The sequence below is a fragment of the Ambystoma mexicanum genome, chromosome 11, assembly GCF_040938575.1.
Source record: "Ambystoma mexicanum isolate Mex_15411 chromosome 11, UKY_AmexF1_1, whole genome shotgun sequence".
Lineage (NCBI taxonomy): Eukaryota > Metazoa > Chordata > Amphibia > Caudata > Ambystomatidae > Ambystoma > Ambystoma mexicanum.
In genome coordinates this window covers 913,877,948-913,901,428 of record NC_090934.1, presented here as the reverse complement: position 1 = coordinate 913,901,428, position 23,481 = coordinate 913,877,948, and the positions used below count along the sequence as shown (strand labels likewise).

General features: G+C 42.8%; 1 protein-coding gene across 6 annotated transcripts in view; it reads left to right on the top strand.

The window, feature by feature from the left end:
• LOC138503907 (mucin-5B-like) overlaps window positions 1–23,481 on the top strand; it is a 444,631-nt gene that overhangs the window by 267,326 nt on the left and 153,824 nt on the right. For all 6 annotated transcript variants that reach the window (XR_011279729.1, XM_069623995.1, XM_069623992.1 and 3 more), the window contains exons 29-31: window positions 2,664–2,759; window positions 2,944–3,174; window positions 6,253–6,363. Coding sequence is in view for 5 of the 6 variants with exons in the window: in XM_069623995.1 (XP_069480096.1) it covers window positions 2,664–2,759; window positions 2,944–3,174; window positions 6,253–6,363 (438 nt within the window). In the remaining variant the exon portion in view is untranslated. The remainder of the gene's footprint in view (window positions 1–2,663; window positions 2,760–2,943; window positions 3,175–6,252; window positions 6,364–23,481) is intronic.

The window sequence follows — 23,481 nt, the reverse complement described above, 5'->3', positions numbered from 1 at the left end:
ACTTTTACTTTTATCTCACCTAAAAATGCTTGAAATATTCACACCAGCAAAGTCAGCGAAGCATCAGAGAGCATGCCCTGGGTCTCAGCTTGGCTGTCTCCCCCTCAGTGCAACCTCCTTTCTCTGCTGCTTCCCTCCCTTTCGGCATGAAATCCAGCAAAACCACAGTCAGTAAAGACAGCCAGATACTCTGAGAGACAGCCCTTCTTTTGCGAGACAGTGCTTTTTTTTTCTCTCTGCACATCACTTTTTAAAGGCTCTCTCCTCTACCTGCTGTCATGGCCACTGGCCCAGAAACAAAGACCCTGCACCATCAGGGGACAAGGGCAATACATAACTTTAAGATTGTCCCTTTGGAACAATACAGCATAAAGGACCCAGCTGGACTCAGTCCTGGCGCCTTTGGCGCCAGGCTCATGAACAAATATAAACGGACACACTTGGTTTGGTGCAAAGTGCTTTATTTTACATGCAGGTATCGCCACGTGCATTTGTTTGGGCGTGGCTGCTGGGGAAGGCTGAATCGCACGTGTAGCATCCTTAGGAGTGGCAGGGTGGGGCCGGTGAGCTAGGGATAATGGGCGTGGTCAAAGCTAGACTATAAAAGGCCGCCCCGCCCTCTTGCAAGCGCATCTCGTTATTCTGCACTGATGGCAGCGTAACACTCACCACCGCCTGAGCCTTTGTGTTCCAGATACCAGCATCAGTATCTTACCTTTGTATTCCAGCTACCAGCATCAGTATCTTACCTTAGTTTCCAGCAACCAGCATCAGCATCTTACCTTCATTCCCAGCCTTTGTTTCCAGCCTCAACACTTACCTTGAAACATGCTTTCGTTGGCAAGCATCATCGGGGACTCTGGCATTCATCAGTCATCTTCAGACCTCAGGAAGGCAGCACTCAAACTCTGATATCGCAGCACAGCGAGCAACCCTTTGAGAGAAACGATAAAGACAAGGTTAGAACTCTCAAAAACATTGCCTTTAAGGTTGCGCTTTTGACAAATCTTCACACTTAACCTTAAACCAACACTCACCTGCTGCCGCAGCATCCTGGGCTCCATTCTCTTCCATCTTGGCCTTGCTTCACGCACCGCAACTACAGCAGGGCCACAACTTCGCCTGTGGGGAGAAAGCAGAGGAAAAACAACATTAAAAGACACAGACAATAATCAGGAATCCACATCACAATATTTTAAAACTTTAAGACACTTACCATCAGGAGTGGCGTAGCCACAGCTGGACTGGGCTACCACTTACAATGGGTTAGTGAAGGAACTCGGTCCATCAAGAGTGCCCCTGCAGTGAGAAACAGGACCGAGAGCTCATCATCATTAATCAACTGGTGAGCTTATATGGGTCAGCGCATGATCACCACATTTTGGGAAGAAGGGTTCGAGAGGGAGAACAGTTGCATAGCAGCATTCTCACGATCTCTCATCTCCACGCATGAGCAGTGTCACCAATCACTGCAGCCCACAGCATATGTGCAGGGGAAGGAGCCTGACAAGGGTGACCCATTTTCAGGGAGGGCTGTGACCGTGCCCCAATGTCCCCACAGAGACCAGGTGAGCGTAAACCCTTCCCCTTATTGTAAATTCCCCTATGGAAAGAGTAACAATTGCCTGCCCCTGACTCTGATGTCACATGTCAATCAGACACCACCTCCTCTGACCAAACTTCCTGGAAGCTTCCAGAGAACACGTGTCTAGCCTGTCACCTTTGGACAGAGATTCAAAGCAGCAAATGGATGCCAATAAGTTACTCCAGCTTCCTGCGCTGGAGGTTTTCAACAATAAGCTTGCTTTGAGCAACATGAACTTACCCTTCAACTTGTCACATATTCATGCAGAAGCAGCTTTATTTCTGCTAGTTTATTTCTTGCATTTTAGAAGCGACTGTGCTTGCCATCTCATAAGATGAGGCAGCTTGTACCAATGATCTGCACCAATATTTTGCACCAAAGAGCTAAGGAGTGAGGTGGTATTATTAGCAAGGGATAGGAGATTAGTAGGTTAGGTGTTAAAAGGTTTTGGGTTATTAATTATTGGTCTTATGCTTGGCACATAGTCAATGCTATACCATGGTGTGATGAACATCAGAGTCTCACCAGAATCTTACACCTCTTGCTCTCAGAGTCTGAGTTAGGCAATATTCTGCCCCTGCTGAAATTCGGAGCCCCTTTTCCCTAAAAAACATGGAACCAGAGGTGTTTCTGGAGGGTGGCCTATAGCCCTGGGACTTCTGGTTGTAGAAGCAAGGGGGCTTCAATCAAAAGGCTAGCTAGTCCTGACAGTCCCATCAGTCATGACATTAGCGTATACTCAGATCTTTTTCAGACATAGCAACACCCCTGCATGTAACAGTTCATAGTCTTGCTTGTTTAGTTTGAGAAGCACCTGTAGTTTTTCAGGACCAGAAACAATTGATATCCTTGCTTTTTAATTCTAGCTGTGATCTGTTTGGCATCTCAGATGCAGGCCAAGAGGCTATCCTTTGGTGTAAAAGTACTGTATCAAAATCCATTGTAAAATAAATATAACATTAATGGGACCGTGACCAGAGTGGTCCATCTCTGTAATATTGCAAGGTGAATGGCTACAGGCATTTCAGATGTATTGAACTATTTTTTAATTTGCTTCTAATTTCTCTGTCTCTTCCAGTTGCAACTGATAATACAACTAAAATTATCCTGCTAACAAGTACAGATGCCAACACAATATCAAAAGGTACCCCAGGAGGCCATCCAACCACTGCAGGTATGTCAGAAATTCGTGTAAGACCTATGTACTTATTTGTGAAGTGCGCAATTGCTATCTGGTGCAATCTAGATTCACATGCTAATGACGTTGTGTTTAATACTGTTAGCAGTGCAGAGGCCTGTAGAATAAGATCGTTTTAGATCTTTACTAATGATCTTTGATTCCTTTGTGTCCCATTTAGCTGTCACTAGTCATTCATCTGCAACCAGCACTGAAAGTACAACCACAGTTAATGTGCCATCCACCATCGCCTCATCCACTAGTACACCTGGCATTGGGACCACCAAAGGACCAGTGGGTTCCCAAACCACCAGGGCAACCACTGCATCCAGGCACCGCACAACTGGCACTGAGACAACTACCACTGAAGAACTGAGTGGTTCACGAACCACCACTACAGCAAGCACAGCAGGTATAGTAAAAACATACTTAACCATTAACCATGCGTTTAGTTCGCTAAGCCAGACGGTGATGGCCCAAGTTACAGGCCTGAGCGAAGAGAGGGCTGTAACGCTGGATGCCGGTACCATTAACGGGCTGGTGTAGCCTGCAATATACGTAATTAATGCCAGAAGCACCCCGAGGCAAACCCTCAAGGTGCTAAAAGCAATTTGAAGAAAAGAAAAGGCTGTGCTGCTTCGTTAGCAACTGCGGCCGGGGTGAGTCAGGCAGGGTTGCCATGGAAATTGAAGCCAGGGTCCGATCAGAGCCCCTCCTCCAATTCCATGGCCTCATCTGGAAGTGAAGCTGCCTGTGCAGCCTGGGACTCTGGGCCCTTTTCAGGTAAGGAGAAGGGGCTTAGGGGATGAATTTAGGGGGTGGGAGGTAGGGGATGAGAGAAAAGAGCTGGAGCAGGTGGAGGGTGGGTGCAGAGAGCAATCGGGCCGCTCCGAACCCGGGCTTGCATTGGTATATACAGCTCGGGTTTGAAGCAACCTGAGTGGCTCCTGCAATCACAGAGGGTCCTAATTGATTATCATACACACTCTTGCTTCCTTCAGCTGGAAGATTGCACTATGCATTTCACTCCTGTGCATCCTGTTTGATATGTCCATTAAATTGTGTTTATTCATTTATGGGAATCTGATGACATTAAGATTTCTATATAAAATATATACATATCTCCCTGCTTTTTTCAATGCATCCATGTTGGATTCAGCTGCCACTAGTTATTCAGCTGCACCCATCACTGCAAGAACAACCAAATGTATTTTGCCAACAATCTCCACCTCTTCCACAAACACACAGGACACACAAAGCACTACCATTTCAGGAAAAATTGGTTCACAAACCACCACTACAGCAACCAGACCCATGCATCATGCAATTGGCGAGGGAAGCAGCCCAACCGCAGCACACGTTATCTCAAAAAGCATTATCACACCCTATCACATCTGCAGAAGGTCAATCTTTGCAAATACAGATATATTGAGGTCAGGGTCACCATGCACAATCCAATTTCTCACATATGTGTGGCCACATCTACAAAGACATGTTTGTACACGTTGACAATTATGATTTCAAGATATGATTTGACATTTTTGAAAGTTTTCTTAATGATCCCCTAATACTCTAGTGTCACATTCAGCTGTCACTAGTCATTCCTTTGCACCCAGCACTGAAAGTACCACAACAATTCATGTGCCACCTACTACTACATCATCCACAAGCACGCATGGCATGCAGACCACTACCATTGGAGAAGAAAAGAGTTCACAAAGCACCACTGCAGCAACAGCACCTACACAGAGCTCAAAGGGTGTTGGCGGTAGTTAAACAAGCACCAGAGGTATTTAAAAAAACGTATTAAATACATACTTCATTGCCAAATAAACACATGATTGCTGCTTTTAAATTGAAATGTTTTGCACATGTAACACTTCTGCATCCATGCTGATATTTCCATAAAATGCTTTTTAATATGCTACTTGCAATCTGATGGCAGTAAGTTTCATAGAATCTGTATTTCTTTTTTTTGTAAATCCTTTATATTTATATGACGCTGTATCACATTCAGCAGCCACTTCTCATTCAACTGCACCCAACACTGAAAAAACAACCACCTTCTTGTTCCAACAATCCCCACATCTTTCACAAACACATGGCACAGACAGCATACACGCTAAACAACCAAGTGGTTCACAAACCACTACTAAAGCAACAGCACGGATGCATGACACTGTCATTGAACAATGACCACTGACTATTCCGGTGGATTGAACAATTTATAAGTAGATAGCGAACAATGGGCAAAAACAAAACGACAGGACGAGGCTTCGGCACAAGTGAGAACCCGCCCCCCTCCATCCACTGTTCTCTTATACCCAAAGGAGCACATGCATTTTAATGGAAGGGGTGGTCCAGAAAAGGCAAATAATCATCCTGAAACAGTGCTAGAAGCAGGGAACAAAGCCACACTATGCAAGGCTTTGATACTAGCGGTGTTCTTACATGTTAGACAGTGTTATCACGACATAACGGGGCACATTTAGTTGAGCTGAATATATTCCTCATAGATTCACACACGCTCTGAGGCAGGCGAGAGCACTTACAAAATCATGAATCCCGTCCTTTCCCAAAGAAAGCCGTAGCATAAAACATGCGTCCATATGCTAAAAGTGAAACACGTCAGAAGCGAGAGGTATGAAGGCGAGCATTCGTAACACTAGGCAAAGAGACATGCACAGTAAACCCTAAACCCCACCTTCCATGGGCAAGAAACAGTGTTTAAACATGGCAGTTTACAGTGCCTACTCAGTATCATAAAGCAGCAGTATACTCGGGGAGTAGATACAATTTTCAGTTCCAAACGTTCCCCCGCAGCGCAAATGATAATCAGCAACAACAGCAGGTATATCAAAAATCTCTAAGCACGTCATCTTGTACCCAGGTGAGTCTTTGTGACTGCAAATGTGCTTCCCTGGAACTCGCAATCTCACACCTGCTGAAATGTGTGAGGCAGTGTGTTTATAAACTGTTGCACATGAAGTGGACTCATTTTTACCGGTACCTCTGTATCATGTTTAGTCAATCAACTTCACCCAGTTTTACCTAGAGCCAGTATGATTATTTCCCAAACCACCACTGCACACACATAAGTACGTATGGCACAAACACCACTGCCACCAAAGGGCCACAGAGTTCACATACCACCTCTGAAGCAACAACACTCAAACAGGGCTTATTACATTGGAAGGAGTCCACCAACACGATAGGTATTTCTAAAACAGAATTAATAGCCCAGAGCAGTAGCGCTGCTGAATGTATACATCTGCATGAACTCTCCTACAAGGCTGCCACAAATTGACACAAATGTGGACTATTACAGTCTCACACAACCATGCTTTATTTCTTCGATGTAACAGTGCTTTAGTCACGCGCTGTTATGCTTAAGCACTGTTACATATGGCAAGGTCTATATGATTTCTCCAAATTGGGATATTGCTAAAATTCTTCCCCTCAACCGCATATGCCTCTGTTTCTCTTTCAGCTGTTACCAGTCATTCAACCACATTGGGTATTGAAGGGACAACCACACCCACACAGAACAAGGAAACCTCCACAACCATTATGCAAGGAGAGACAACCAGTGACACTACAGGTACGGTAAAACTAGAAATCCAGCATTCTCAGTGTATGTAAATGCAATTAATTTCAATATTCCACAATTCTCCTGGAAGACCAAGGAGCAGTGCTCAAGTCCTAAGTGAGAGGACTGTAACATATGCAATGGGAAGTGACGTCAGAGGAACTCAACGTATCATAAAATTAAATAAGTAGATTTCTTTCAGTTTATCTTTAGCAACTGCAGAAAGTGCAGAGTACAGATAAGCATTTCCCAAGAGAACAGATTTCAGCATAACATTGCAGGCTAACAATAAAAGGTGTGCACCTTTTACGACGAAGTATCTGTAACTATAAGACATCCACATGACCACTCAAGCTGCGTCTAATGAAGATGTTGACCTGGGTTTGAATCCCAGCAATGGCAGTGTTTAAGTGGGAGCAGAATTTTTGGGAATTACTTTAAAACACACAGGGAGAACGGTGTCGGACCTCTGACAAAAGTGGGCATACACCGTCCTTATGAGTGATCCCACTTGTGCCCAACCAAATCACGTGGAAACTCAGCGCCTCCCCCCGTCCGCACCCCAGACAAATCGCATGAAAACTCAGTGCGTACCCCGTCTGCACCCCAGACAAATCACGTGGAAACTCCGCGTTTACCACGTGCGCACCCTATTTGCCCCAAAAAACATGCGACGCCCGCACAAATACACAGGAAGCAGACCCCTCCTGATGGGACAACCACACCCCAGCCCACATGACCCGTCCCGCCACACTGCAAGAAGCCTCCACTACATGGGACATCCCAGCCCCCATCACCCGAGCCCGCAAGCAGCCCCCACTACATGGGACACCCCCAGCCTTTTTTGCCAAAAATGCTCAGCCGAAAAAAAACATTTAAAACAAATTATATTTCCCCCAACCCTCTTCCCTATTTTATAGTCCCTATACCCCACACCCCTACTACTTATATGCCCTTAAACACCCACCCACCACATTTTTCGATGAGTTTTTCAGCCGAAAATGTCAGCAAAAAAAGCTGCGAAAAAAACTCAGGCAATGTAATAATGTCTTACCCTGGTTACAAACCTGCTGTGGGAGGCCTCCACCCCCACTGCAATGTTTTCAATACTTGGGAGCAGCAAAAGGAGAATTTAGAGGTGCAAACATGTTCGTTTTGCAACAGTCAATGATAGGCGTATATGCATGCCAATGTAACAGAATTCCATTTCCAACCTTCTAACAGGGTGTATTACATACTCCATTAAGACCATGTGTGTCTCAAGGGCAGTGGTCGGCATCTATTAATAGTGTCAGTGGTTTGTCGTTCAGACCTAAAAACCTGGTTCAATTGTGTAAAAAGCTAAGAGATATATCTGCAATCTGGGAGGTGTGACTAGGTAGGGCAGCCAATTGGTCTATTGCATATAATTCCCAGTAGGGCAGCCAATTGGGCTATTGCATGTACTTCCCAAAGTACAAAGAGTGTCCATGCTGTTGTCAAAGAAGAAAATCATGTTAACTCATCATTGTGTAGCTGCCAAAGGTTTGCATCGTTTAACTTGCCACAATGCAGTGTAAGATATACTCATTTGATAATTCAAGACACGCAGACACATATTACAATAAACAAAGCCAGCTATGATCAAACAAAAGCTGACCAGGGACAGAAAGTGTTCCGCTATCAGTTTGGGAGTGAGCAATAATTTTAACTGATAATTATTAGAGGTGAATGTATTTATTGTGTGTGTGCTTCAATGAATACTTGTGTGCCTGCATTCAGGGACGTCATTTCACCAAAATGCCTGGGGTAGCGGAAGTGACATCACATGACCTTGACCTCTGATATCATCTGACCCCACCCCGAAGTGACATCACAGGAAGCAATGGAGCACAACCTTTCACCTCTTGACAAAACAGGAAGTAGCATCATATAGCATTGTTTCTAAGTACACTACCGTAAAGTGATATACATTGCATACAAGAATGGATCACCATACTATCATTAATATCAGTGCTTATAGGACCATATTACCAAATTACTGTGAATGAAAGCAGACGTCCAAGGCAAAACGAAAATGATGTGTTATTATATAGCGCTTACGGTTAAGCGCATCATATAGAACAAATATACATACAGTATTAACCAACCTGTGTTGGTACTCATTTATCAACTTCAGCAGGAAGAAAGGCTGAGTTGACCTTGCCGGGAGTCAAACCTGCCACCTGCAGATCACACACATTGCAGCAGCGAGCGCGCTACCTTCTGAGCTATCTTACTGGCTATAGCTACCAGAAAGCCAGCCACTCCAGAATCAAAGAGCCACATGCTGCTGGCCACAATCGAGGTGCATAAAAATTAAAAAAACATGTTTTAAAAAGTTTCTTTTCTTTTTATTTTTTTAGGGGTAGCAAGAGATACCACAGGGGTAGCAAGGGAGACTTCAGGGGTTGCAGCTGTGACCCCTGGCGACCCCCAAATGATGTCCATGCCTGCATTTCTTATTCTCTAAAAGCAGAAGCTTAATTCGCCCCCATTCTAGAACAAAATGCCCTCGCAAATAAGCCATTATTTTTGGGCACCAGACTCCATTTTATGAATGTTATTCCACATGGTAGGCAAGATTAATAATCGGTTAGTTATATCCAACTTTTACCAAAGTGCTGTACACAGAAAATTATGTACACTTATTATCACACAACCAATGGACTCATTTATCAAACTCAGAAAGATGAAAGGCTGAGGGGCCTATTGTGAGCTCCTGATGAAAAGAGTGTGGTAATACAACATTCTCTCCTCCAGTTTCCAGCAGCACCATGCTGGAGTGGGTGGACATATTGGCGGGGAGATGTGCTTTCCAGTGGCAAAAGCTGCTAACATCTCTCATTGTGGGGCAAACATGTGCTTCAGTGGCATTGTGAGCATTTCTTAAAATCTGCCACTTTTTCTTATTTAAGAACTTTTTTTATACTTTGATAAAACTTGAAAATTGGTGCTGCAGTCTAAAAAATGCTACATTTATAAAGAGAAAAAGTGTGCAGTAGATTTTAAGGACACCTCACAGGTGCCGTATTTTAACTCCTTTTTTGACATGCTAAACCAGTGCTTCTTGGAGGAGAATCTCCTCCATGTGGCTGTCTTGCATTCCTGATGGTTGTTAGCGCTGCTGTCAAGCCATAACTCAGGCGCTTGCAAAAGCCAGACTTCAGGCCCATGAACAACATTCTTTCATTATCAGAATATGGTGTTTGTAAGGGAAGTGTTCCTCATTCATGGAAGAACACTTTCCTACATTTGCACGTACCTCAGAATCTGCCCCTGATTTGGCCTTGCCAGGGGGTCAAACCTACAATCTGCCGATCAAGCACACACCTCAGCATCAAGCACTCAACCCAATGACCTATCTTACTAGCTAAGGTAATTGACGGCACATCACGCTCCATTTGCCTTGGTACGAAGCATCCTGGCTCTTATGTCTTTTGTATACCTGAGTTGCAATATCTGCGTGCTTGTAGAAGTGGCAGAATGTACGACTTTAGTTCTGCCAGAATTTAAAAACATACCCACAAATGATTTTTAAAACTGGCGAGTTTGAACATTGCTTAAAACTAGTTGCTAAATGAAAATTCACAAATTACTCTCAGAAACACATGTTGACATTTTTGTCATTTTTATATTTCGAAAATGTGATTTCTGCCCCTCCCCCCAACAAAATCACCAAATTGCTGATCAAATTAGATATTTTATGTTAATACAGAAAGCACAATGTTTTGCAAAAATATACCTAAAAGCTTAGAATTTCCTGTATTTCTGCAGATATTGTAGGTGCAGGGAAAGTTCGCCATTCTCTTCAGACCTGCAATCCCTTAGCAATACTGAAGCATGCGTGCAGTACGCAGGTTAAGACTGAGTGTAGAACATAAGCGACGATTCAACACATATCATCATGAGAGGCCTGAGGTTGGCTGCATAGGACCTCATTGTTATCTGACAAATGAAATGTAAAAGCTTTCTAATCATAATAAAAGAATCACGTTGTTCATGACATTTTCCCCCTGATTTTTATCAATCTAATTACTGACAATTTGACATGACATGATAGGTTATTTATAACGCGCGCGGACCCGGGGATCGAACCTGTTGCCCCTGAACTATACTCCCGAGATATTGAAGCAATTACACGCTTTAGCACAGGATTCACCAGCCTGGAATATCTCGTGGCACAAGTTACAGGCCAAAGTGAAGTGATGGCATTAACTGTGGTCCTTGTTTCATATTACCTGTTGATGAATCCCTTGGAAGAGGGCACTATTGCTATTAGCACATAGCTCTCAACTCACACGCTTTTGGCGGGTGTCACCCGCCTTGTAAACAGCTGACTCACCGGCCAAGCTTTCTGCACGCCCATTCGTTTCAATGGGCCTCTCACCCGCCCAAATTAAAATCGGCTGTTTTCACCCGCCTTTGCGACACAAATGGTTGAGAGCTATGATTAGCACCAGGCTGCTGTGCTCCTAAGGCGTATCTGCGTTCCTCACTAACTGAGGGAACAGCACCCAGTGAGTATAGAGAAAGGTAGATAGGACATGAGGATAACATGCAAAGGATGTGAAAAATTGGCCATCTGGGATGCCCATCTTCTCACCACTTTTACCATGGAATGCATAACATAGTCGGTTTTGGGCCTTTTTCTGAATTAAAAATTGTGCAGTATGAAATGCTTTATCGTCAAACGTAATAGTTGTCAGTTTATTCAGTTTATTGAGGCCGGCAGCGGCGTGTGAGGCAGAAACGGTCCTGTGAGGATTTCAACCTATAACAGCAGGTTTCACACAGATCTCGCCTGCAAGGCTCTTCCTCACTGTGCCAGATAACTGGCTACAGGGGCATGCCTCTCAACACCAAGGAATCTTGGTTGTGTATTGTTCTTCTTGCACACCTGTGCAAGTTGGAAAGAGATTTGCTAAATGTCTGCAAAGGCCTCAAGATCTGTATGCGCTATGCGGCTGTATCATCGTACGTGAGTGACGGAGCTCGAGCCATGATGCATGCAGCATGACAGCTCCTGAATGGAATACAGGAGGGGAGAACGCACGCGAGGCAAGAGGGTTGGAGAAGAGAGACCGGAGCGACTACAGGATGGATGAGCTGCTCATGTCCCCTTTCACCCTTTATATTAAGATACTCTAAATGGAAATTAATACGGAGTAACGTTATATTTGTTCCCCTTTAAGTAATTCACTTAACATTAAACAAACCCTTTTACCCTTACCTGCCTCAGTCCATACTTCAGTGGCGACGAGAACATCTACCCACAGCCGTTGAGAGGGATCTCCGGCCGACTGAAGGTAGGAGCGGTGCCTATGCTGCACAACTCGGAAGAAATAAAAAGGGGGAGGCGAAGATAGCGCATGCTCTTCAATAAGGAAGTAAACAAATAAACTGTTTAGAAGACAAAGGAAAGTGAAGGAGGACAACATTATTGTAATTTCACTCGCCATTATAAAATCGGGCAATAGTATATAGTTGAATTCAATCACAAGGGAAGAAGGACTACACGATGGTCTAGTGGTAATCCTCATTTATTCACCCTCTTCTTCGCAGCAGTATTTTCAATACATTATTGAAGTAAGGGGGTACTCCTCATCTGATCATCTTCAAATTTAATCGCAGTACTTAAATCCTCATTTGATCATCTTCATACTCGTTACAGTATTTAAAAAAAAGGGGAAACCTAAGAGCAGGTTTCTTCACAGTCAACATGGCTCACAAAGGAGGTGGCGACATGGCTATGTATGGTATGCCAGCACCCCAAATGTTCTTACCAGACATAGGTGAACCCATACTGGAAAAGGTGGCTCAAAGTATTTGAGAATTATGCCAGTGTGGTGTGCGGCACTAGTTACAGTGTGGAGAGAAAAACATCTTTATTGCTGCATTGCCTTGGACCAGCTGGTCAGGAGGAATATGAAGACTTACCGGATCTTCCAGTGGGTGAAAGTAGGGATATGATTGAATATGAAAAAGCAATTCAAAAACTGAACAAACACTATGAGAATAAGATTAGTATGATTTTGGAAAGATACAAATTTGGAAAAAGGATCCAAGAAGAAGGGGAAACACTAGAGCAATGTGTTACAACATTGACCAAGTTAGCAAGAACATGTAGATTTGATCAACAGTTAGAAGAAAGAATTAGGGATCAGTTTATTCTTGAATGCAGCAGTGGTAAGGTAAGCGAGAAACTCTGGGCTGAGGATGATCCTTCGTTGGATGAGGTGCTGAAGATGGCCAAAGAAGTGGAACATACCGAAAAATGTGTGACGACACTAGAGAACAGAATGAAAGAAGTGTCAAACAAGATGTTGCTCAGTGTTGTACAACCAGAATTGGAAAACATGGTTGCAGTGATTGGGAATGAGGCTAGAGGAAGTGAGGCCAGAGGAAGAAGTATGTTCCATCAAAAGGATGCAAAGACAAACTGGGGAAGCCAGTCCAGTAATGAGAAGCAAGATGTCTGAGATGGAAAGTATAGCATCAAGAGAAGAGAATTTGGACAACAGAATCGTGGTTAGAGTGCCCAAAGAGGTAGGGGCAGGACATCAACGAGAACATGTTATAGATGTGGTAGTCCATCGCATTGGGAAAACAGTGTGATATGTCCCGCATTGAAAATCATCTGAAGAAACGGCAATGGCAGAGGTCATTTCGCCAGATGTTGTAGAGGCAGGCGAGAGTCATCAAATTTGAACTGGATTAGTGGAGACAATGGTGATGAAGGAGAGGAATGTGTCTTCATGGTGTCAGATGAAGGAGAAGAGATTGACAGTCCCAGAACAACCATTATGGTGAATGGACACCACATAGTTATGATGGTGGACTCAGGTGCCAGATATACACTGATTCCAGAGAAGGTGTGAAAAGGTGTGGACCAGAATTCCTGAATGGGGTAGATGTCAGATCAAGGGCATACAGAGGAGCCAAAATCGAGTTGATAGGATGGTTTAGTGCCACACTTTTGTTTAAGGGTAGACAAGCAGAAGGCTGCATATATGTGTCCAAGAATGGGGCATCTTCGCTATTGAGTTGGACACACCAAAAACTTTTGAAAGTTCGGTTGGATCCTAATGCAATTGACTCGGTTCTGTTAGTGGAAGGAACTGGAGTAAGAGCAAGTTTGGAGAAAATTCGGGAGGAAATCTCCAGAGAATACACGATAGGATGCGTAAAAGGTGTTGCTCATTGCATTTTGCTTAAATCAGGCACTAAACCAGTTGCACAAAAACTACGGAGTGTGCCATTGTCACTCAGAGGAGAAGTTAAATCAGAGCTTAGAAAGCTAGAAGATCAAGCCATAATTGAAAGGATTGATGCATCTGAGTGGGTATCACCAATGGTAGTGGTTAAGAAAAGTTCTGGAAAGATAAGACCTTGCATAGATATGAGAGAATTGAACAAGTGTATCATCCCTGAAAGACACCCATTACCAAACATTCAGGAATTGATATCTACAATTGGCCCGGCAAAAATATTTTTGACTTAAGATGTAACTGCTGCATATCACCAGTTGATATTGCATAAAGATTCCAAGCATTTAACAGTGTTCATACCCTCAGAGGGACAATACCAGTTTCGAAGAATGCCAGTTGGGCATATATCAGCTGCCTCAGTTTTTCAGAAGGCCATGTACAAAATTCTGGATGGAGAAAGTGGCGTAATCTTCTTTCAAGATGATATATTAGTGTATGCCAACAATGAAGAAGAGCATGATCAAAGGTTGGAGAGAGCTTTCAGGAAATTGCATGAAGCAGGGATGGTCTTAAGTAAGGAGAAATAAAAAATGAACAGAAAAAAAATTGAATATTTGGGGCATGTGATTTTGGGAGACGGAATTTCCCTAAAAAGGAGCTAGCAAACTCAATAAAATGTATGTTGACTCCTGAGAGTAAGGAACAGCTAAGAACCTTCTTGGGCATGGTGGAATACTATGCAAAATGTATTAAAGGATTTTCGGATCACACAGTAAATTTGAGGAATATGATGAAAGCCACCAAAAAGTTTATGTGGGATAAGGAGTGTGAGAGTGAATTTCATTTCATAAAAGAAGCATTGGTGGAAGCCCCGAGGCTACAGAACTATGTAAGAGGTAGAAGAACAGGAATCACTACGGATGCTAGCAACGTGGGGTAGGGGGCAACCCTTGTACAATACTATGGAGGGAAGGAATTAGTAATTGCTTTTGCCTCACGTCTTCTCAAAGGAGCAGAAAAGGTCTATGCTACTATTGAAAAAGAGGCTCTCACCATTAGGTGGGCTCCTGAGAAGTTTATGAGCTTTGTATGGGGAGTTAAGTTTGAGATTCACACTGACCACAAACCTCTAGTTGAAGTGTTTGCCACAAATGGTTTGGATGAAGTTTCAAGCAGAATTCACAGATGGGTGTCCAGGTTACAAGAATTCAATTTCAGTATGGTGTATATCCCTGGGGAGAAGAACTGTATGGCAGATTGTTTATCAAGGGTAACTAACTATGAGGACAAAAAATGAAGAAATGGATGAACAAGAAATGATTTGCGAAGTATCAGATGCAGCCATATCCAGACACGAGTGGGATGAAGCAACATTGAAAGATCATGTACTGCTAGAAGCAATAAAGAGTGTTGAGGAAATCAACAGGAACAAGAACAAGATGGCGGAAGTTGGTGCTCTCATGTTTTGGAATGTTAGACATGAACTGTATATTCAAAGTAGATTTCTGATGAGAAGTGATTAGCTGGTGCCACCGGAGAGTCTAAGAGATAAGATCGTCCAATTGGGTCATGAAGGTCACCAGGGTTTGGTGAAAACAAAGCAGAGAATAAGGAATATCTATTGGTGGCCTGGATGTGATCTACAGGTGGAAAGAAGAATAAGAAACTGTATCCTTTGTGAGAAGAGTGATAAAGGGTGTGAGGCAGCGAAATATCCCATGGTGTTAAGAGATATTCCAGAGGGGCCTTGGAAGTCGATTGCGATTGATATTTTGAGTCCAATTTGGTGTGATGGGAGTTCTGCTTACTGCATTGTGTTGATTGATATGTTAACCAGATGGGCAGAAGTGACTGTGGTGCCTCAGGTTACCACCCAGAAAGTGATTGAGTTTATGGAAAAAGTGTGTGAACGTGAGGGGTATCCTGAGGAGCTGCTGTCTGATAATGGGTCTCAGTTAAAATCTCAAGAAAGTAAGAGATATTTAGATGATAGATCAATAGTACATAAGGTTAGTGCCATATATCATCCACAGTCAAATGGTATAACAGAGTAATCAAGGATGCCATTAAGTTAGCCTGGTCTAATGGTAGGGATTGGAAAATGGAAGTGAGGAAGACAGTATTGGCCCATAGATTTACTCCACATTTCACCACTGGTGTCTCCCCATTTGAGTTAAGCAGGGGAAGAAAGGCAAATACTAAGTTGTTTCCAGGGTGGATAAATGCAGTGGCCGGTATTAGAGTAGATCTGAGTGGTGTTACAAAAAACATTTGGAGAAAGAAGTTGGCCAATAAGGAGTGTTATGACAATAAACGGTATAAGAAAAGAATGTTACCTGAAGTGGGATGTATGGTTCGAATCAAACTTCCAGGAGTGTTGAGAGAGAATGGTTGTATCTGGTCGAAACCGGTGGAGGTGGTTGAAGTATTTAAGCATGCGAAAAGAACCGGTGATGGTAGAGTATGGAACAATGAGAGAGTGATGGTTTGGATGAAGGTGAGAGAGGGAGTGTTTTGAGGTGGCAGGATGGTTGTGATCCTCTGGGTGGTCTGGGTGGTGGTTGCAGAACTCCTGGTGGTGGTGCTGGGAGAGGTGATGTTTCAAAGAAGTTTTCCTTGTCTGGGATTACGGGATATACAGCAGGAGGCTTCAGGAGAGGCGTCACCGAGGTCATCAAGGGTTGGCAGGCATTACAGCAAGCAATTTGCGGTGCCGTACTTAGCGCCTTCCCCATTCCCATAGAGCCCTATGGGGCAAAAATGGGAATGGGGAAGGGCCATGGTTCAATGGGGAATTACCGCCCGCCAACCTTGGAATGGGGTGGTAATTCCCTATTGAACCATGGCGGACTCGTTAAAACACCGGCACCAACCATGGTGCTAATAGCGCCATGGTTTAGCGCCGGTGTTGTAATGAGGGCCATAGTGAATATTATACATGCACCTTATTAGCTAAAAATCTTTTTCAATGACGCTATGCTTTGTATGGGAAATCGGCCGCAGCAAAAATCACATGCAGGCAAATTGGAAATATACACCCATTGTGCGCATAATTGAGATACATAATACTATAATAATTAAGAGAATGCTTGCAGATTGGTCACCTGAAATAATTATATAGATGACAGCTAAATATAACATGCTGGGGCGTTTCCTCAGCCCCTTCACAGTACAGACCATAGTTGGTACTTCAAAGCCAGCAGGAGGATACTCAACTGTAGTTTAATATATAATGGGACTAATTACGAGCATGGAAGTAGCCGTGCCTGTATGGCAGGCACGGCTATCATCATGCTCGCTACTGGCACCGCCTCCCGTGATTGGGCAATAACCGGCCCATTACGAGATGAGTGGGCTGGTAATTGCCCATTCACGGGTGGCAGTAATGCCAGGCTCTTGATCCCCATTCTGCCCCATAGGGCAGAATGGTGGTGGGGAGCATGGTTGCACCAGCACCTTTGATAATGGTGCTGGTGCAATCACGAGGTCTGCTCGCGGGTGCCGCACAGCCCGCCAGGTAAGTCCTGGCGGGCTGTCAGGAACCTGTGAGCAGAGCACGTAATGTGGCAGCCTGGTATTAATGGTGCTGCTGCCTTACCGGCACCATTCATACCGTGGCCGCTACCCTTATAATGAGGCCCAATCTCTTCTTTGATCAATATGAGTGAGCTGATTGTCTCTCAGTGCATTTACACCACTTGTCTTTCTTCATGTTGCGTGCCTTCTTTATCAGCTGTCCTGATTGGTTCATAATTTCAGTGTTCTCTCACAAACTATGCAGCTCTAGGGTCTTCATCAGGCCCGGGGAGAAGTCTACAATCATAATGAGATAATAGTTCTCCTAGAGCTTCCATGTACATGACCAGATGCAGAATTGTGCTGAGATAAATCCAATGTAGTAGAGCGTTCAAAGCAATTACAGTTTCAATGCTCATTACAATAACACCCAATTCTAGATGAGTTGGTACAGTCGGGGCACTCTTAGCGAAGACAATGAAGGACTGTTTTTAGGAGTATTTTTTCAGCAACTGCAAGTTTTGGGACACAACCGATGATCCATATTTTAGCACCATAGGTTGAGGCCAGTACTGTTTTAATTTTACATACCTATAGAGTCAGATTATACCTCTTTTGCCATAGTTCTTAGCAAATCTAAGAACCGCCATACTACATTGGGTCAACTTTAATTTGCTTTTCTCAGTTGGTGTACCCCAATATCATCAATTTGAGAAGCTAATTCCTAGTTTTTATTGTTTTATACAGTAATGAATAGAGCTAGTTTTACACATTTCTTTCAACCTGATGGGTATACCATATAGTTTGTTTTAGCATACACTATTTGTAGACCTTTTTGATTGCAGAACTTGCTAAGTTTCTGTAACTGATTTTGCAAGCCACCTGTGGACATTCGAACAACATTGTCGGCAAAACATAAAACTCAATGTGAGGGTGAAAGCTGATAGGTATGTAATCTGCCTGGCAAATTCACTGATATATAAATAGAATGCAGTCGGAGGCAGTACACACTCCTGCCTTATCGTTTCTGGACCCAGAAAGGGCCAGTTCTGCTTCCTCTGCTGGCCCCTTTTTACTGAAGCTGTTTTATTGCTATATCATTAAACATAGCTCTTACAAATTACCTAGATCTTGTTAGGTAACTCATTTTTAACATAGTTGCACTCTTGGGTCCTCCTCAAAGGCTGTTTTTAAGGATATGAACACTATGCAAAAGTACTCTTTGTTCACAGTAATATATTACTGCATTAAGAATAAAATCTAAACCCCGGACAACCATCCTGATCACTTTTTTTGATCCGTGCTAGTACATTTAAAACCTAGACATTTTGCCTACCCCATCTAATAGGCATATCTGATGATACGTTCTCAACCTCTTTTTTTGTAGATCGGAATTATTTCCATCTATTTAAAAGTTAGAGGTACCTGATGTAGACTGCAAATTGTTTTAAAGAGTAGTTCAAATATGGAATCCAAACATTTCCTTTATATAAATATCAACCAGAATCCTATCAAGACTGGTGATCTTATTAGATTTATGTTGGTTCATAGTTTATAATAATTCTCCAAATGAGAAATTGAATGTATTAGGTCCCTCATCAGCATCTATGCAGCTTACTGCTTTGAAACGCATTGGTCTTCACAGTGCAAACTACTGAAGTGATTAACTCATTCTGACTCATTCATTCTGCCTTTAACTAGACAATTATCTATCGTAGATCTACCGTAGGTCCCAAGTTACAAAATTGCAAAAGTCAGTAGGATGTTTGTTCTTAATAGCTTCTTAAAAAATTCCCATTTCCTCAAAGCATAAGTATTCTTCGTATTCTCCACTAATTGTCTAAACTTCGCTGCATCCAGGTCTTGATTACTAACAGCCCATTCTGAGCTCTTCAATGTGCCCAAAAACACCCCTTTAGCTGGCTTACATTCAACATCAAAGCATGAATCTTTTCTTAATGCCCTGTCTTTCACCTTTCCAGGCATTTTTGCAAGATCTGGCTCAATTAGGATAAGAATCATATCATACAGACCCCATATAACCCTATGAGCTACATAATGCTCACATAAGACTGATTTAATGACTAGGAGGAGTTTTCTGCAGAGTTATTTGACCCAAATCTAAAGTTTCCAATTAGAATTGCCTCCTAGTAGTACATCTAATTGATGGTGTACTTCCCTTCCCGGAATTAAACAACCCCCTACAGTAACTCCCATATCAACATATGCAATGACACCAAATTCCTTACTAAAGGACTCATGCAATAAATAAATTCAGACATCATTGATATGAATCTGCCTCTCCCCATTTATATATTTTGGAGTGGCTGGTCAATTACCTCACACTCACACCCTGACGTTCCAGTCCCTTTAGCCAGCATTGGGCCACATCTGTGTTGTTTTAAATGGCAATCTATTTAGCCTTAATAGTGGCTCTGCCATATGTTCTGCGATGCCCTAAGCAAGACCTTCTTACTCCATACCACTATTACTTTTTTCAGTGGCTCCAATCTCAAATCAAGTCCCACACCACTAACTTATTAAATCCACCTTTCATGAAATATTTATATTCCCACTTTTCAATTACATGTTCCTTTTGGTACAAAATAATCATCCCTGTGATCCAATATCCACAATTACTATCTTAGCATGTATCTCTCTATACAGCCATATATTCAGACCTCTAATTGGGGGACACATCTACCCCTAATGACCATCATTTTAAAATTAAAATAAGCATCCATAATTCTACAGCCTAATTTTCCTAAAAGTAAAGTAAATAAAGTCATGGCTTCTAATACAGCATCAACAATCTCTGTGAGGTTCTTCATTAGCGCCTCTACCTTACAAGACATTATATTCATATTTGAGTCATTTCTTATCTCATACATTTAAGCTCTATGCCTTGGGTAGATTTGGTGCCCATGGGGCATGAAAGCTGTCAAAAATTCTAACCATCTGCTAGAAACAATCATCAGCCTCAGAAACCAGAGTACTAGCCACTTCAGTTCAAGGGTCTTCTCTGCAGGGCTTCTGACAAATTGCTGGGGGTCTTCTGGCAACATTAGTGGAGCTATATGGCAACGCAGCCCATGTATGTGACTAAGGATACCCATTGTGGTACATTCACTTTGGGCTCAGGACTGATATTGATTTCTGAACACCACTTCCCTCAGCAGAAAGATAGAGAGGAAATGAGGAATAATGCAGACTCTGTACGGCCTGCGTTTCTCCGGCCACCCAAGGCCCTTCCTTGATTGTTGGGAGGCAACAGAGAACCCCACTGTGTTGCCTCTGGACACCCCGCCCTCTTCCCCATGCCCCCAAGACATCTTGCACCCTTCCCCATCCTCCCTCCCCACATATCTGCTGGACTGGAGCTTTGTGCATTAACCAAAAAAATGGCCTTCCGTCAGTAAAAGCTGGCAACTGCCAGAACTAATCTTAAAAGCTATGGTGACTACCAACGCTGTAGTCTCTGACTTTAAGGTACTCCCATCTAATAGAGTGTGGCTGGCATGGTGAGCAAGGCCATAATAGTCCTCTTGGGTTGAACCTCTAGCTCACAAACTGTGGCTACTATGCATGGTGTGTTTTAAGATGCCACATGCAATGCACAACCTATTGATATGTGCAGTACTTGTTCACATCAAGAAATGACAGAAGAGAAGCAGATGCTGGGAAAGCAGATGGGTTATGTTAAGTTCACTTGTATAGTGCACCGTTATATCCAAAGAGGCGTGTGGGCGGTGAGGTAAGGCAAACCAACATAGACCCTGAAAGAAAGTTAATTGAAGGAAGTGGTAGGTTACTAAAGCCTTTTGTGCATGTCAGGTGGGTATCAATCAGGGGTAGGTGATATGGGATTGAATTCCAAGTCGTGGGGGGTTAATATGAAAAGCATCCACCATCCTATTTTTTCTTTTAACTTTTAGGTCTATTAGATGTTGGTCTTTGACTGAGGGCAATGAGCAGGACGCTTTCTACAATGACAATTGAGTCTGAAGTAGGTTGTGATTCTTAGCACACACATTCTTGTGTGCTAAGCACACAATCTTACATTAAATGTGTTTCTATACTGGCAACCAGTGACTTTGATAGAACGCTGATGCTATTTGAGCTCCTCCTGCAAGCTTCAACAGTCTTGTTGCTGTATTCTGTGTTTTATGGAATTTTATAGAAGCCCCAAATAGGCTACTTTGTGGCAGTCCAGATGAGATGAAAGAAAGACATTTACTGCAGTAACCTGAGAAGTAAAAGTAAAAAGAAACAGTAGACACTCAAAGGGTTTTTTTGTTGCCAAAGGGCGTTTGTGTAAGTGTGCTAATCTCGAGATCCGGTTAGGTCTCCATCAATGAGGAATCCCAAATTCCATGTCTAGAGCAGAAGTTGGAGACTTACTCCTAGGCTGGAAGCCACACGTCTGGACTCCATCCAAGGGATGCATCCACAGAGCAAAATGTTGGCCTGCCTGCATTGAACTTTAGGCAGTTGGCATTCATTGTGTGAATGCGTCTGTGAGTATGGGGCAAAGGTGTGATTTCACTGCATCCCAAGGTACTTGGAAGGGGCCAGGTAGAAAAATGATGGAATTCGTCATTGTAAGTCTCCAGCATTTCAATTTCCCTAAAATCCCTATTTCTGAGTTTTTGCAATGTAAGTGGCAGAGCTGGAATGGAAAGTAATGCAATGTTAAAAGCTGCAGATGGAAGGAAAAGACATGCATCATCTCCTAGAACCTAAGTTTACATTGAATGGGCAGCAATAGATACCTGTTGGGTATTTTGTGTAGATTTTGGGCCTGGCGGTATTTTCTTACCACCAAAAATAATGGTAATTTGGCAATAACTACTCCTTGCATTTAGATTGGGTTTGGCTTTATAGTGGTCTACATTTTGTTGGTGGTATTTTGGTGAGCATATTTTTCTGTTTTATTCATGGCCCCAATATACAAAACCCCTTCTTTTTGCTTAGAATGTTCGCGTGATCACTAGAGGCCTCGGACCTGCATTCACAGATACCACAATTTTCACCAATAGCATTCCCAATCCCCTGTTGTATTATCACTAATTTATTTACATTAGTGAGATTATGTTTCCATAGGCCTCTTTTGCTGATTCATGTACGCTCAGCAAGAACTATTGTATTATATTCCACTCAGAAAACACACACACATACACTGAGTGGAATCACGCACACAGCTATTTATAATTGCTAATGACATTGCTTCATCTGTATAGGCAATTTGGCACATTAAACACCATTCCCTCTCTTGCAGGGTATTTCTTGTTAGATGCACCAAAGGAAAAAAAATATTCTTACACCAACTGTGTGTTATAACAGTTTCATTTCAAAATGATGCATTACCATTCTGGTGAGACAGTCTTTACCGAAATAAACAGAAGAGAAACAAATGCAATAACGCAACAAATTTCACTTTACATTTGCAACAAGAAAAATAAAAGTTACTTCAATATAACAGCATTTGCATTTCAACATTATAATGTGGCAGTTAAACACAGGGATTCCCTATCGCTATCTTTTCTGCCTGAGAAATACTTCATCCATGTGGCACACCCTCAATTTTGACGTGATAATTACCAGTTATCTGTAGCTCTCTGGCACACGAAATCCCTTGGCTTGCCTCCTCCGAGAAGTGGGCCCGGGGTTTTCTTTTTTAAAGCATACAGCGAGAACATGCAGTTCAATCTGCAATCTACAGTTCTCAAGCCGGTGCCAAGTGACCAGGAACCCCCAATCTCTGAAGGTCAACAGTGCAGCTGGAACGACTCCTCCCAGCAGCAGAACGAAAGCGACCTCACAGCAGCTCCGCAAAAGTGAACTAACTATAATTCTGTCAGAGCTCGTCCAGCCAAGTTCTGTTGCTTACGCAGCCTGTCTTCAGATATACTTCCCTCCAATCATATTAACAGAAAGTGTATTAGGTTGCCACCCCTGTTTCACAAACAATGGGATCTTCATACTGCAATAACTGTTTCTGTTTCTTGCTTCCTGCTGCCTTTCCGTCCTTCACATTTCAATGCAGCCAGAGAAAATCAGAGAAAAATGCACATTTAAGAATGACTCTCAGAGCACATCTCTTCTGCCTCTCTTTCCACATGGATAGCACATTATAATGTTATTTATTAGTGTTAGTATTTGTTAATTAAGTTAGTCAATTAGATAACTAATGTGGTCTCCTGTGAATGAGGCATTTCAAGTGAGAAAAGAGAAAAAAAAAATCTATTATTCTTTTAAATCTGTAACCTGTCTTCATTTGCATATCCATATGTGACACTGGCAACATCTGGTTGGCTATATATATATGCACTCCAAAATACAATAAATTATACTACAGACCCTAGTGAGAGGCAGAGATATATTT